We start from the raw sequence: 14,577 nt of genomic DNA, 5'->3' as shown, positions 1-14,577 counted from the left end.
GCCCCAGGGGACGATCGGTTCCCTTGCCTTTTGCAGTTGCCAGAGGCCTGCACATTTCTCACTTACGGCCCCTTCATCCACATCCAAGGACAGTAGTGCTGCGTGTCTCTGCCCTGTCCTGACTGCGGTCCTGCTGCCCTCCTCTTGCATGTACAGGGTCCTTGTGATTACATTGGACCCACGTGGATATTCCAAGATCCTCTCGCCGCTCAAGATCACTGATCATATTTCCCAAAGTGCCTTTTGCCACGCAGAGTTCTGGGGATTAGGACGTGGATATTTTGGGGGGCCACTATTCTGTGTCCTCTCTGTGTCCACAAGACCCTGCTTCGGCCACGGTCCAGCCTTTTTCATTCTGCAGATTGTTAGTTTCTGCATCTGTGTCACTCCCCAGTCTCTTAGGTTCCTCCAGGGTTAAGACAGTTACCCACTTTGACTCACTATCCTCAGAACAAAGAATCAGCCCTCGGTACTAACTTGGTGAACAAAAGTCCGTATGTCTCTGGCTGCTCTTTACCTGCCTCACTGTCTGGCTGGACGCTCGGGCCGGTCAGCACAGTCCAGAGCATCACTCAGAATCACCGGTTAGAGCAAGACTGCTGGGTACCCAGCGTCACCATGTCCTAGGCGCATGACCTCGGGCAAGTTACTCAACTTTTGTGCCTTAGTTTCCTCCCATGCAAATTGAAGATCATTAAATATCTTGGTGTATCAGTCTGGGTCCAGGAAGGAAACCCCAAACCGTATGAGGTATTTCAAGCAAAGAGCTTTTGTTGAAGGGAATTATACAAATGTCAGCAGGTTGCCAGGGCGGACATGGGACACCAAGGTAGCAGGCATCTCGGGAAGCATCTACTACACCTGGGGCCAGGGTAATTCCAGGGGGCGGGTCTGGAGGAGGGGCCTCTGCAGCAGGAGGCCCTGCGTCTGTAAGAGGGCCTGGCCTAGCTTCTCTTGTTAGTACCTCTGGAAGATGCTGAGGGAAGGGTCCTTTGAGGACCAGGAGAAATTGGAGCCTGGAGCATGGTCATCTCTGTTGCTGGAGTGATGCTGAAAGGACTGAGAAGCAGGACGAGAGCCTCTTCCTCCCCCTTCCAGCTTCTAGCCTCCGTGTACAGCCCCGCCCCCTTCCACTGGCAGACTGAACTGAAGCCGGCAAAGGGAGTCCACAAGTTCCAGCCCAGAATCACATTGCACCTAGAGGACCTGAAGGAAATAGTTAGCACGCTCCTTTAGTTTCCTCGTCTGTAAAATGGAAACTGTAATAGTATGAGACAAGTTGTAGATTCCGGACTAGAACCAGGCGCATGGCTAGCCCTTGCCCCGTGGAGCATTGGCAGCTCTCCCCATCACGTGGGTTCACGGACTTGGATGTCTCTGCACTCGGAGATCCGAATCGGCTAAGTCATGGGCTCCTTCTACCCAGTTCTTTGCAGCCAGGCTGCCGGGCCTGGGTGAAGCCAGGGAGGCCAGGGGGCCTGGCTGCGGGCCTGTGCTGTTCTGGAACAAGAGGCTTCCGTGTGGCCTCTGATTCTGAAGGTTTAGAAGCCTGGCTCTCCGAGGCTCCTCTCTGGGGGAGATGGACTCTCGACTCACACTTCTTAGGACTCCCGATTAGCCCACGAGGAAAGAGCGGCTCTCCTAGAGAAGTCACTCTGCTCTTAATTTTGTGACGTGGCCCAAGCACAGGGTGATCTTGAAAATGTTGAGGTGCAGGGGGACGAAGAGGAATCAGGGGCTGACAGACTGTTGCAGATCATACAGTGGCGCTTGGTCGTCATGGGATGACGCATTTTTACATGATGTCAGTGGTCACAACGTGACTGTGCCAAGTAGACTGAGGCTGAAAGGTATTTCAAAGCCCTTAAATGCATTTGCTCATGACGGAGCTGGCAGGAGTCCCCACTGACACTGCCGTGGCCCCTCGTTACCCTGACACAAGAAAGGGATGCGTCTCATGGGATCTTTGTGTCTCTCTGGGCGGGCCCAGCCAAGTCTCCCACTGACTGCTGCGTGCCCCAGCAGCTGCTGGTTGGAAGGAAGGGTGAGGATAACAGTAGCTAGCATGGCGCTCTTGTTATGGGCACAGGTCTTCTAAGGATATTGAGCTGAATACCTCATTTAATCTTTATCACCGCCCCCATTTACAGATAAGGAAACCGAGTCAGCCTTCCCTGGTTTGCATGATGTCTTAGTTTGGCTTTCTCTGAAACAGACCCTGAGACAAGGGTTTGCGAGGACTTTACTGGGAAGTTGAGGGAACTCTGGTAGAGATCTGCCCCACACTGAGGCCATCACACTCTGGTGGGGATAGAAAGCCACCAGGTGGGGGTGTGTAGGTGTTGGGGGTAGGAAGTCATCAATGCATGGAGATATTAACCACCAAAACAACAGGCGACCTCTGGGTTAGGTTGAGGGAGTACGGGCTGGTGGCACCAGAGTCTGCGGCACGTGGCTAAAGGGTGGCTGAGCTGGAATTACATTTGAGCTTGAACTGCCACTGTTCCTTGTATGAGAGAGACTGAAACATGGTGAGGTAGGTAGAGGAACCCACGCCGTGCTGCAGAATGAAATGGCCTAGAATCCCAAGAACTGGCCGTGTTTATGCCAGAAAAGAGGAGAATACAAGTGGTCACAGCCTGTGTCCTCCAGCGTGTAAGGACTGCCGCAGTGGGGAGGGGAGGCCTTCCGGAGGGGGACAAAGGAAGGACTTCACTGTCAAAGCCCCCTGTGCTGGGATCTGAGGCCACAGGCAAAAATGGCTTGGTGGTGCCCTTGGGACAGACCCACCATCAGATGATCCATATAAGGTGCAAGTTCTGTGACGAATGTGTGCCCAGGGTGCTCTCTACTACGGAGGCCGCTGTCAGGTGCCTGGTCCAGGTCCCCTTTCCCAGACCGGTGCGCCCATCCCCTCGATGCCGTGAGTGTTAGCTACTAAAGGCTCCTCATAGCGTCCCCTTGTACTGAGGTGACTACTGTTTGCCCCCAAATGCGCCTTCTTCCTGGAACCTCAGATTGTGGCTCTGTTCGGAAACAGGCAGGGTCTCTGCAGAGGTAGTTTATGCCAAAGTGGAATGGGGGGCCCTGATGCAGTGTGACGGGAGCCCTCCCAAGATGGGGGAACTTCGAACAAAGAGACGCAGACACACACAGAGGGGAAGGCCACGTGCAGACAGAGGCAGAGCCTGGAGTGATGCACTATAAGCCAAGAAAGACAAAGGGCTCCCCATGAACACTCGGAGCCAGATGAGGCAAGGTGGGGGGGGATTCTTCCCAGGAGCCTTTGGAGGGAGCGTGTTGCAGGTGATGCCTTGGTTTCAGACTTCTTGTCTCCAGAACTGGGAGGTAGTAACTTTCGGCTGCTCTAAGCCATGCAGTTCGTGGTGCTTAGCTGCGGAAGTCTTGCCCACATCCAACTAATGACACATGGGTGCAAACAGCCGACCCTTTTACCCCAATGGGGGACCATGAGGTGATTCATTTGGGGCTCTAGAACACCAGCCGGAACAGCCTGACCCTAGTCTACTACCCCCTTGTTTGGCTTCTCGACCTTCCCCTGTCCCAACTCCTTCTAAGAACTCTCCTTCAGTCATCACTTGCACAGAATCCTCGTCTCACGCTCTGTGTCTTGGGACACTGGGCTAAGACGCTCACAGAGCACAGAGACACTGCCTTGCAGTGAAAGCACCCAGGAGAGAGCCGACTCTTGCAGGACTAGGAAAGGAGAGTCCCCCAGAGGAGGAGGGGAAGGATCTGGTGGAGAGGACAGCGTGCACACCTGCAGTACTTGTGCATCACTTGTGTGTCAGGTTGTGAGTGAGAAAGCTTAGTGGCCAGGGACCTGCAGAGGTGGGGAGAGGCCAGCCCTCGGGGGGCGTGGCGACACCCAGGCGGACAGCAGGTGGAGGGAGACCTCTGGGCTATATTTCAGATTACTCTCTCACTCTTAAAACCCTTCACCGATTGTGTGGACCTCAGCGAGTGTGCCCTTTATCCTGGGCGGTCTTCCGGCTGAGTCACAGCTGCAAGTTAGGCATCTCTGCACTGGGCAGGTAGAGCCCAGTGACCTCCCTCTGTCTGTCACATGTGTGGTTCTGTGCCAGCTATTGTTGCTGCTGCCCGGTTAACAAACTACCAGCTATCCGATCTGGCTTCTCCTGTTGACCAAGACCACTCCTCTGTAACCTTGGACGAATCACTCGGCTTCCTCCACCGTGGGAGTACTGTTAGCACACAGCAGTGTGAGCTGGTGATTACCAGCCCTGCTCTGGAATCTTCCTAAATCCAATCCTTGTTCTGCCTTTTAGTAGCCTTCTAATTGTGAGCCATCAGCTTCTTTAAGCTTCTGGGTTTTTAAATTAACATGGGAAGTGAGACCGATAATAGAACCTGCCTGAAAGAGTTTGCCAGGATTAAATCAGCTCATGCCCGTGGGGCCCTTAGGTCACTGGCTGGCACTCTGCTGATCCCCCGGTGATGCCTCGCACTTTGCTTCTGCTGTCGCCGCAGACCATGGAGCTGAAATACAAACAGTTTTCATGTCAATGCCCGCAGCATAACGGGGCAGCACCCTGCTGAGGAAAGAGTGTGGACTTTGAGGATAACCTGGGTCTGAACCTGTCCGCGGACTGGCGAGGTGAGATTAGGCAGGTTACCTGAAGCCTTGGTGTCCTCATCTATGAAATGGGGGTAATACTGTCTGCTTTGTTGAGGTCACTGGAGGGAGGGAAATGAGGACACAGGTATAAAATTGCTATCAAATATTAGTGGCCAGGAAGAGAGGCGTACCAGGAAGTCAAGTGTCCCCTTGGGGTGGAGGCCTGGGAGCAGCCAGGACCTCTCTGTCCTTGTTAGGGAGCCGCGGCCGGGTGCCGCTGGGCACTGGACACAGTTGTGGTTCATGGTTCCTGCTACGTGGTACCAGGGATCTGGGCAGGTGAGAGAGGAATCAGCTGTTCAACACTCCTGGTGACTGAGGCCACAGAATGCCAACAGAGGTCCCACCCAGTTGCAAAGGCTCAAGATATGGGCAAACGTTCCTTATTTGAAGTGCTTTCTTTCTAATAAACAAGCGATGTGGGGTTTTTAGAGAACATCTGTAGAGCAAAGAAAAGGAAGGGAAAAGTGAAAACGGCACTCACGTACTCACAACTCTAAGGAAAGCATCGGCGTGTTGGTGTATTTATGGCTAGGTGTTTTCATAAGCAGAAGTAGGTGGGATCTTTGTCGTTTATTTCAATGTAGTTAACCTTGAACTTCTGTACCAGTGGAGAGTCTCGTCTGAGGGAGAGACCGTTCCATAGAACGACTCTGTGTCTATTTTCAAAATGATGGCCAAAGCAAGGGTTAAGCACTCATAATGAAATTGCTTGTCACTAAGCATATTCTGAATCCCATCGGGAAGAGGGGCGTGAAGTTCTGTTTTTACAGTTCGGGCTTTGGCTCCAGTTCCATCTGGCAGGAGGTGGTGCTTCTGGTCTAGACCCTCACCTGAGAGTTGAAGGGCCCAGTGGTCGTACCCTTCCCGGAGACCCGATCCATTTAACATCTCAATTCCTCCATCCTCGGCAGAGGTCGCCGTTTGGAGTCATGCCAGGGCAGACTGGGGTAGATCGTCACGTGATTTTTCTGTAAAGGAAGGACAAGGGGACAGAAAGTTCTCTGCATTTTTCAGAATCTGAAAGTGTTTCATCGGCATTGTAAATGCGCCACAACTTCGTGGCTGTAAAATTCAGGGGACCTGAAACATCCTCCTAAAACCTGGTGTGTGGGCTGCACCCTCGTGCGCAGGAGATCAGACCCCTGGGAAGCTGCCTTCGCCCCAACCCTGGCTATTTGAATTCCCACTTGTTTGACACTGGGCGAGTGACTTACTCCACATCTCTATCTTATTTCCATAAAACATGTGAATCGTAATGGCACCGAGCCCTGGAGTTGCTGTGGAGATGAAATGAGTTGGTATTTAAGGCATAAGGGACAGTGACAGGTGCACTGAAGTTTGCAGTGCTTATCAGCTGCCACTGTCATTGTTCTCTGTACCTTTGTCACTGCCTCCCGACTTCCAGGTTTCAGGTTGCAGCGAGAAGCCTGGGAACTGATTTCTCAGTCCTTTTGTTTTGATGGAGAGCTGTTTTGGTCTGGATTCTCATGGGACTTTTCCTCCAGGCTTGTATTTCAAAATATTGCCAGGATGTGTGCTTAAGTTGGAGTCTCGTCATTGATTTTTGTCTGGAACTCGCTGTGTTCTTTGTAGTCTAGCAACTCAGAACTTCATTTGTTTCAAGGACATTTTTTCAGCCGTGTCTTTGATTACTGCTCTGTTCCAGCTGTTTGCGGTCTCCTCCCCGAACACTTCTGATTCTTCGTGTGGATGTCCATTTACTGTTCTCCGTAACATTCTCCTTCCTGCTGTTGTTCATTTCTTTATGGCCACCCCCAACATCTTATTTGGGGAAAACTTTTCAAATATTTTTTCTACCCGTTTCAGGAAAACATCAAATATTTATTGCACATTACCTGTATGTTAGGCTAGGTCACAGAGACTAAGTCTGGTATGCACTACTGGTCAATTGGATGCTTTACAGCCGCCCTTGGTGTTCACAGGTTTCGTGTGGGTGGATCCAACCAGCCAAAAACAAAAGTTACATCATTGCTAACATGGATTATGTAGTTAAGCCCACAGTGTTTATATGTGCACTGAACATGTACAGGCTTTTCTTCTTGTCATCATTGTCTAGACAATGGAGTATAGCATAGCATTCACATTGTATTAGATATTGTAAATAATCTAGAGATTATGTAAAGCATACGGGAGGGTGTGCAGAGGTTATATGCAAACAGTACAGCATTTTACATGAGGGACTTGAGTGTCCACAGACCTTGGTATCCATGTGGGTCCTGGAATCAGTCCCCGATGGACACCGAGGGACGAGTGTGCCTACTTACTGTATCTTCCGCTCAGGGACCCTGTGGGCCCAGGCCAGAGGTGAAAGGGAAGTTGGGATCTACGGCTGATAACGACCCTCAGGGTAGAGTCGGTGAGCATGTCCACATAGAATCCCCATGGGCTCTGGCAGAACATTTAGATACCTTTAAATTTTAAGTTATAAAGCCATCTTTCATTCTAAAGATGAAAAACCTGAGAACCACAAAGGTGGAGGGCTCCGTCCAGGGCCACCCAGCCGGCTTGTGGTGAAGCCAGGGCTTGTGGTGAACTCTGACCCCAGCCCCCAGGCAGTTTCCTTTCTGCCTTTTGATCCTCGGTTCATCATTTGATGGAGCAGGGCTGCATGCCAATCAGTAGGACATCTCATCAGCACGATGCTTTTGAACTTCTACTCTGCGTTGAGTCCTCGTACAACTGAGTAGTCAGGAAGCAGAATTGGGGCGGGGGCGGGGGCAGGGCAGAGTTCGATTAAAAGTGAAGGGACAGACCTTGCAGTTGGGAGAAATGGCGTGTGCAGAAGCCTGGCAGGGGAATGATAAAATGTGTGTGGGCGCGTGTGTACGTTGGTGGGTGGGGGCGGGGGCCTTCCCGCAGACCCCGGTGGGTCAGTAAATAGCAGCGCAGTTAGGACGGTGGACAGGTCGGGTGAGGAGGCCGGGGCACAGTGTGGGAGGCCAGGTTACATCCACCTTGAACAGGTCAAGGCTCGTTTCTCATCGTCGTCACATTCAGTTGTTCTCAGAATGTTTCATTCCGTCTGGAGCAGACGATGCAACGGGCGCCAGGCTTGTTCTCTGGCTATTTGAAGCACTTTTTCCTCTCTGTAGGAATTTCCGGAGAGTCAAACTGTTACAAGAAGTCGCAGCAGGGAAAAGAGAGACAGAATTGGTCTGGAGATTGTTGCCCCAGGACGAGGCAGATTGCATTAAGGGGTCACCTCCCCACCTCCGTGCTGAAGGAGCACCTTGGCAGGTCAGCGGTGTTCCTCCCCAGGCATCGTGGATGGCTCACGGAGCCTTGTCCTCAAAGGGCTTTGATGGCAGGCCGGAGGGGGCCAGTGCCACCTCCCAATGTGGATCTCAGGGCCCTGGAGGCTGGACTTCCTCCCTCTGGATTGGGTTCCAAATTTTGTGAGCAGAGAGCTCACAATGTGACCGATGTCACGCAATTATTCCAGGCTTTGCACAGTTCAGAGATATGATAGAGAGTGAATGGCTCCTTCCCCCAAATATTCTGCGGTTCAGTTCCCAGTGAGGGCCAGTGGCATCTTCTCTACCTGCTGGGCCACGGATTAGCCGTATTTTTCTGTGTTTCTTCTCTTTCATCTTTTTTTAAGGTATTTTACACACAGCAAAATACCGCTATTTTAACTGCCCAGCTTGATGAGTCTTACACAACTCTAGCCAAGCTACAGAAATTTTAATGCCCCAGAAGCTTTTGTCACGCCCCCTTCCAGACAATCACCCCACCGGAGGTGACACTTTTCTGATTATTATTAGTATGTTATCACTCAAATCAATATAGAATGTATTCCAATCCCTCAGAGAGTTCTCTGATGCCTTAACTGGATCAGTACCTGCTCCCTTCAGTAACTGTAATTCTGACTCATTGCCATAGATCAACTTTGCCTTTTCTTGAATCTTTCACATGAATGGAATCATCAAACATTCTTCTTTTTAGACGCTATAATTTTCTTTCGATCTCCATCCATGTCACGCATCAGCAGTTTGTTCCTTTTCCTTGCTGTGTAATATTCTGTCCTGTGGCTTTGCATCTGTTAGTTGGTTCATAAGTGCCCCCCGTAGGCCTGACTTGTTCTCAGACTTCGTTATCTTCAACAGCTTCTGCATCAGCTTCATTTTCTCCTTACACCTCTGTTTCTCAGTCCTTGAGTGAAAGCTAGAATTTGAGCCCCTGGCAACCACCACTGTGTTCATTTTGTTCACTGCTGTATCATCCTCAGTGCCTAGGACAGAATGTGCCATACAGCAGGTGTTCTGTGTTTGTATAATGAGTGAATGAACACATGTCCAGACACCTAGTTTTATTTGTCTTCTCTCCTGGCCTTGGGGATACTTCCCCAAGCAAATCAGAGCTACAGGATTCTCAGGGCAATCTCTTTGCCCACAGACTTACATGAATTCCTGGGCCTGCAGATCCCATTCAAGCTCTCTCGAGAAGAGCCTTCCTAACCTCCAGACCAGATTCAGTCCCTCAACAGGCCTCCTCTCTGTCTCTGTCACCCCCATCATGACCCTCATTGCACTTGATTGTCATTGCTGCTCTGATTGGCTGCCTTGCCCTCTGATTCCATGGGCACACACAGCCTGTATTTCTTTTCACCACTAAATTCCACACTGCACCCTGGCGCATGAGAAGCACAGGGCTGTACTAGATAGGATTTTTTTTTTTTTGAAGGGAGTTTCTCTCTGCTAGACTGTGCCTCTCAAGGCCCCAGCCATTAGACAAAGTCCTTTATGAAGAGAGAGGTGGGTTTGAAAACGTGACTGCTGCTAGGGCTTGAATGTTGGCGTCCCTCCCCCTTGCTTCAGGTTTGTCCGTTGAAGTTCTAACCAACCTGCCCATCCCCCATCCATGCGATCGTGTTAGGAGGTGTACCTTTGGAAGAAGATTGGGTATAGATGCAGTCCTGGGGGTGGAACCACCACGATGGGATGAATGCCCTTATAAGAAGAGGACGGGCCTGGAGAGCTCTTTCTTTCCTCTGTAGGAGGACACAGCAAGGAGCCAGCACCTTGATCTTGGACTTCCCAGCCTCCAGAACTGTGAGAGCCATCTGTTGTTTAGTCCACCCCATCTGTGGGGTTTTGTACTGTCAACCCACGCTTCTAAGACCTCCTCCGTGGGGGATTTCTACTTAGGGTATAGCATTTCATGGGCAGGGTCTTGTCTTCACCCTTTACATATTTCAGCCCCAATATTAAATCTATGAATGTGTTTGGTGGGTCAGGGTCATGGGGAGCTAGATATTGACTTGAAGTTGTCCTGGAGGAATCCTTCTATGCTCATTTTCATCCACATGTCTGGGAGCCTGGGAACACTGGATCTGTGACTTCTTCATCAGGTCCCATCCCCTACAGGATTGTACTCCCAACCTCAAGCCCCTACAACGAAGAGTGGCCTGCAGAGACCAGTAAGCTACTATGGGCATGTGGTCTTTGTCCCTTTATTTTCCACATGGACTCTTCAGGGCTTCAGAAGGGTTCATGATTCCTGAAATGCTGAGTGCTCAGAGCTCCAGGTACTGTGCCTACGTGCATTTTCCTGGGAAGAGAGCCTGGAATTTCTTACCAGATTTTCCTAAGGACCCACACATCCCCTAAAGTTCAAAACTACTGGTGTCGAGTCCTTTAGTGATCCTTCTAGTTCGTTCCTGAAATATCTCAAGTCCAAGAGTAGAAAGTGTGGGCAGGAGTGCTGTCTGAGCCCTGAGTTCTAATGCCCCGCCCCTGCCCTGCCTTCTCCTGGTAGTGAGCCCTCCTCGGGCCTCAGTTTCCTTTCTGCTGACTCCGGTGGTGGCATTCGATGGCTGCGGAGGTTCCTTGCACTGTCTGGTTGGACAGTTCACCACAGAGCGGAGAGCCGACCCAAATCAACAGGGTCTCTCTGTGCATTTAGTAAAAAGTTGGTGCCTACCAAAAAAAAATTAGTGCATTTTATCCCAGCTTCTGTCCCTTTGAGCCACTAGTACGTGTGACTTCTAAAGAATGCCAATGATAATCAATAGATTATTAAAAAATAAAGACAAAACAATAGCCTGATGGCTTTTGGCATCAGGTACAGGCAACACTGATGTTTTCTCGATATATTCTCGGGCAGTCAGAGGGGGAGATGGTGGCATCGCTCGTCTGCACCTAGACATGTGAACCAGCAAGTCATCTGACATGGAGACATTTATATCGTCATGGGAACGTGTATAACTATACTCCCACCAGCCATCAGAAATACGCAAAAAGAGACTCAACATTTGGAAAAATTAATACTTTATTTTCTTCTTGGTAGTCAGCAATTTACTGCTAACGCTTGAAACAGGAGAGCAAAAACCATGGTGGAAAGTCGATGGAAGAGAGTTTAACGTGGCCCGTTGCTCCAGCCCCAAAGCATTGAAGTCGGCTGCTCTTAATTCTGTCCAGGTCCAGTTGTGAATAATTAGATTAAGGAATCGGGCAGGGTCATCTCAGAGCTACAGATATCACCCCAGGGGCCGCATTGGAGACTGATGGGAGCTCCGAGGAGTTGATAATGGTGATCAAAGGCCTTGTAGATTTAAAATGCACAAAGGATGAGCCCAGAAATAATCTGCCTGCCGACTTAACTTCTCTACCTGGAACAAATTATCCAAAAATCAATTTGCAAACACCTTGGAGATAACAAGGCCTTGAGAAATAACCTCCATGGCTTTGTAAAGAAGAGCATCCAGCTTGACTAATCTGTTTAATTTCCTTCTCTGCCCAAACGGCAGGCTGTAATAGAGGCAATCTGCAGCTGTCCCTTAAGATTTGCTCTGAGTCACACTGAGAAAATAGTGTCCACCTCTGTTTCAGAGCAATTATTCCATTTGTGGAGAATCTTTGTTGCCAGGTAATTAATTAGAAAGAAAACACCGAAGGAGCCGAATGCGTTTTGTCCGTCCGGAAGTTCTCACCCGAGTTCTAAACTGAAACTCATCCCTGCCTCAGCCCCCTGAATAATGCAGAGGTTCCCCAAAAGCTCTGGAACACATCTGCATTGTGTTGCACGCCCCCATACCTCTCCCACCCTCCGCTTCCTAATTCTGCTCACAGCAGAATCATTAACTCACTCATACCCCTGACAGATAATCCCACTCCTGGAAGTGGGTCCTAGTAAAATATGAGACAGGACAATATGAGCAGGACAGGAGTCATTTGCACAAAGATGTCCATGGCAACACTCTTTACCATAGCAAAACGTGGCCCAACTCACGGGAGCATCAGCTGGGGAATAGTTTGTGTGATTAGCTGATGGATTATCTTGTAGCTATTAAAGGCAGTGATGGTAAGATCTATGTGGTGCCTAAGCAAAGCCCTTAGAATATAATAAGTAAAGACAGACACACACCGTGTCTATGTGCCACTGGAACTCCCTGGAATAAGTTAGTGTATGTGAGTAGGAATTGGAATGGAACGTGGAGAAATAAAAAAGGCTGTTCCATTGGGTGATAGGGAAAGGAACCTATTTCCTCTTGCTTCTCACTTTCTTTATTGTTGCACTGCTGTGTTTTGCAACAAATAGAAAATACAGCCACTTCGGTTTTTACAAAATGGGCATCAGGAGGTAAGTAGCCTCCCCAGAGGAGAGAGCTGGGTTTGGGAGGTGTGCAGTGGCGGCTTCCGTCCTGCCCGATTCTGTGATCTCGGGTGGGCGATCTGGCCACCTGATTCTCAGGGGTTTTTCCATCAAAATAGAGGTGGTACTGCCCCCAAACTACACAAGTAGTAATGCGAGACTTCATGGGAAAAAGGACAAAACTCGGGTGGATTTCTGCAGCTTTGCCAGTGGGAGGCAATCACAAATGTTTGTTGAAAGCCTGGTTGATTTAGCTGAAGATGGAGAGCTTAATGGGAGAGGGGTGGCAACAGGTAACAAGTGCAATACAACTTGGCATGACTTGACCCTTGACCCCCCCCCCCACACTGGGGGCGCTGTGGCCAGTGACACTGTCCCTGCTGGAGGAACCTGCTACAGTTGAGGAAGAAGCGGAATTCTTCCTGGTGCCTGCATCGTTTGGCTACTTAGGCTCCAGTCGCTCTTTGGGGGAACTTTCCCTAACAATCTACATGTTCCTGGAAAAGACGTGTTTGTGAACCTCAGGCTCCCTGGGTGTTTGAACCAAACTACAGTCCAGTAAAGGCCGGTTCTCATTTGAGGACTGAAAGCAGGATATTGACCCAGACGGCTTTGCTGGGTTCTGGAGGAACCATTGGCTTGCGATTGCCTTGTCTCTTCCCTCTCTTTAGGTGAAAGAGATCTCGTAGGTGTTAAATATTGTTACTGAAGAAATAGTGATTTGGGTACTTAGCGGGCAACATCGTGAAAGTTACAGTAAGGCGTGAATGGGGTTAGAAACAGATTTGGGCTGTTTCTCTGTGGCTGTCTCTGGAATCCTGTCTCTTTCCTCACATGCTTGGATTATGTTCTGTAAACCACGTGAGCCTCACATTCGCTTCTCATTGTATCTTTCAGAGCCTCCCACGCCCATTGCGCCCCCAGAGCTGCTGGCTGTGGGGGCCACGTACCTGTGGATCAAGCCCAATGCCAACTCCATCATCGGGGACGGCCCCATCATCCTGAAGGAGGTGGAATACCGCACCACCACCGGCACCTGGGCCGAGACCCACATCGTGGACTCTCCCAACTATAAACTGTGGCACCTGGACCCTGATGTGGAGTATGAGATCCGAGTTCTGCTGACAAGGCCGGGAGAGGGGGGCACAGGGCCCCCAGGGCCTCCGCTCACCACCAGGACCAAGTGCGCAGGTAAGAGCCCCTTCCTGACTTCATCTGCACTGCAGAGGCTGGGCCGTCACCGTGCACCGTCCTCCTCTTGGCTTTTCATGACCATCGCTCCTCAGCCTCCTTGATGTGAGTGTGTGTCCCGTTGTGCGAGAAAGCCATCAGGGCGCTGGTCCCAGCCTGAGAGGACCTCTGGCTTTGCTGGCATCTCTGCAGACCACCTGGCTCTGACTGTGTGCCCTGGGGTCTCATCGGGACTCGGTCTCTGAGTGTTTCTGCTTCTGGTTCCCGTTGCGTATCTAAGGTTTCTGGTTTCTGCTGTGCCCCCTGCGTTGGGCCTAGGTGCCCCCTGAGTTCTTGGTTTTGACAGTTTCCTGGGGTTCCTGGTTCCAGTTCCACCTTCGAGGGGCACCTGGCTCTGAAAGTGTCTCTCAGTGGATTCTGGAGCTGCTTAATCACAAGAGCCTCCTGGGTCCATGTCGCTTGGGGGCTCCTGGCTCCTGCCTAAGAGCCTGGGTTGGGACTGACCCTCCAAGGGTCCTCTGGATTGTCTGTTCCTCCAGCTCTTTCTCTGAGGGTCCTGCATGCTGCTTAGGGGTTTCCTGGCTGGGACTGGGGCTGGGAGGGCTCTGTGGATCCACCTTTATCCCTGTGGGCCCTGGCCCTCCTTGGGGTTTCTGATTAGGGCTGTTGGCTGAGAGCGTGTCTCTAAGTGTATCTCTGAGATGTTCCGGCTCTGAGTGCAACTCAAGAAATTAAAAGAACTCGATGTTCTTTTTTTATTTTCATATCACATGATTTACGTGATCTCATGTTTCCCCTCTGTGCAGCCTTTCAGTATGAGTGTTTTGATCTCATATACACATGAATGAATGGAAACTCGTTATTTTTAAACGTTTTGTCCAAAGTCATGGAGGTGGCCAGTGGCACAGTCAGAGCTTGCACCCGACTCAAATGCCCTTGCTCGTTGGCCACACTGGGAGGAGTAGGCAGGGAGGGGTGAGCCCCCATGAGGTGCGTGCAGCTGGGGGTGCTTCACTGGGGGGTCAGGGAAGCTGTGGCATCGGCTGCGGGGCCCAAGGGAAAAGGGTGAGGACAGAAAGACCCATCAGCACCGTGACCACATGGAACAA

At 50.6% G+C, this 14,577-nt stretch overlaps 1 protein-coding gene across 11 annotated transcripts in view; it reads left to right on the top strand.

Moving 5' to 3' along the window:
* The window catches only part of PTPRT (protein tyrosine phosphatase receptor type T), a 945,487-nt gene that overhangs the window by 432,765 nt on the left and 498,145 nt on the right, over nt 1-14,577 (top strand). For all 11 annotated transcript variants that reach the window (XM_037044094.1, XM_037044090.1, XM_037044092.1 and 8 more), the window contains one exon: nt 13,175-13,468. In XM_037044094.1, coding sequence (XP_036899989.1) covers nt 13,175-13,468 — 294 coding nt within the window. The remainder of the gene's footprint in view (nt 1-13,174; nt 13,469-14,577) is intronic.

The sequence above is a fragment of the Sturnira hondurensis genome, unplaced genomic scaffold (genome assembly GCF_014824575.4).
Source record: "Sturnira hondurensis isolate 20B ecotype Veracruz unplaced genomic scaffold, ASM1482457v3 Scaffold0004136, whole genome shotgun sequence".
Lineage (NCBI taxonomy): Eukaryota > Metazoa > Chordata > Mammalia > Chiroptera > Phyllostomidae > Sturnira > Sturnira hondurensis.
Note: the sequence above shows the minus strand (reverse complement) of the source record. Positions and strands in the feature narration are given on the sequence as shown.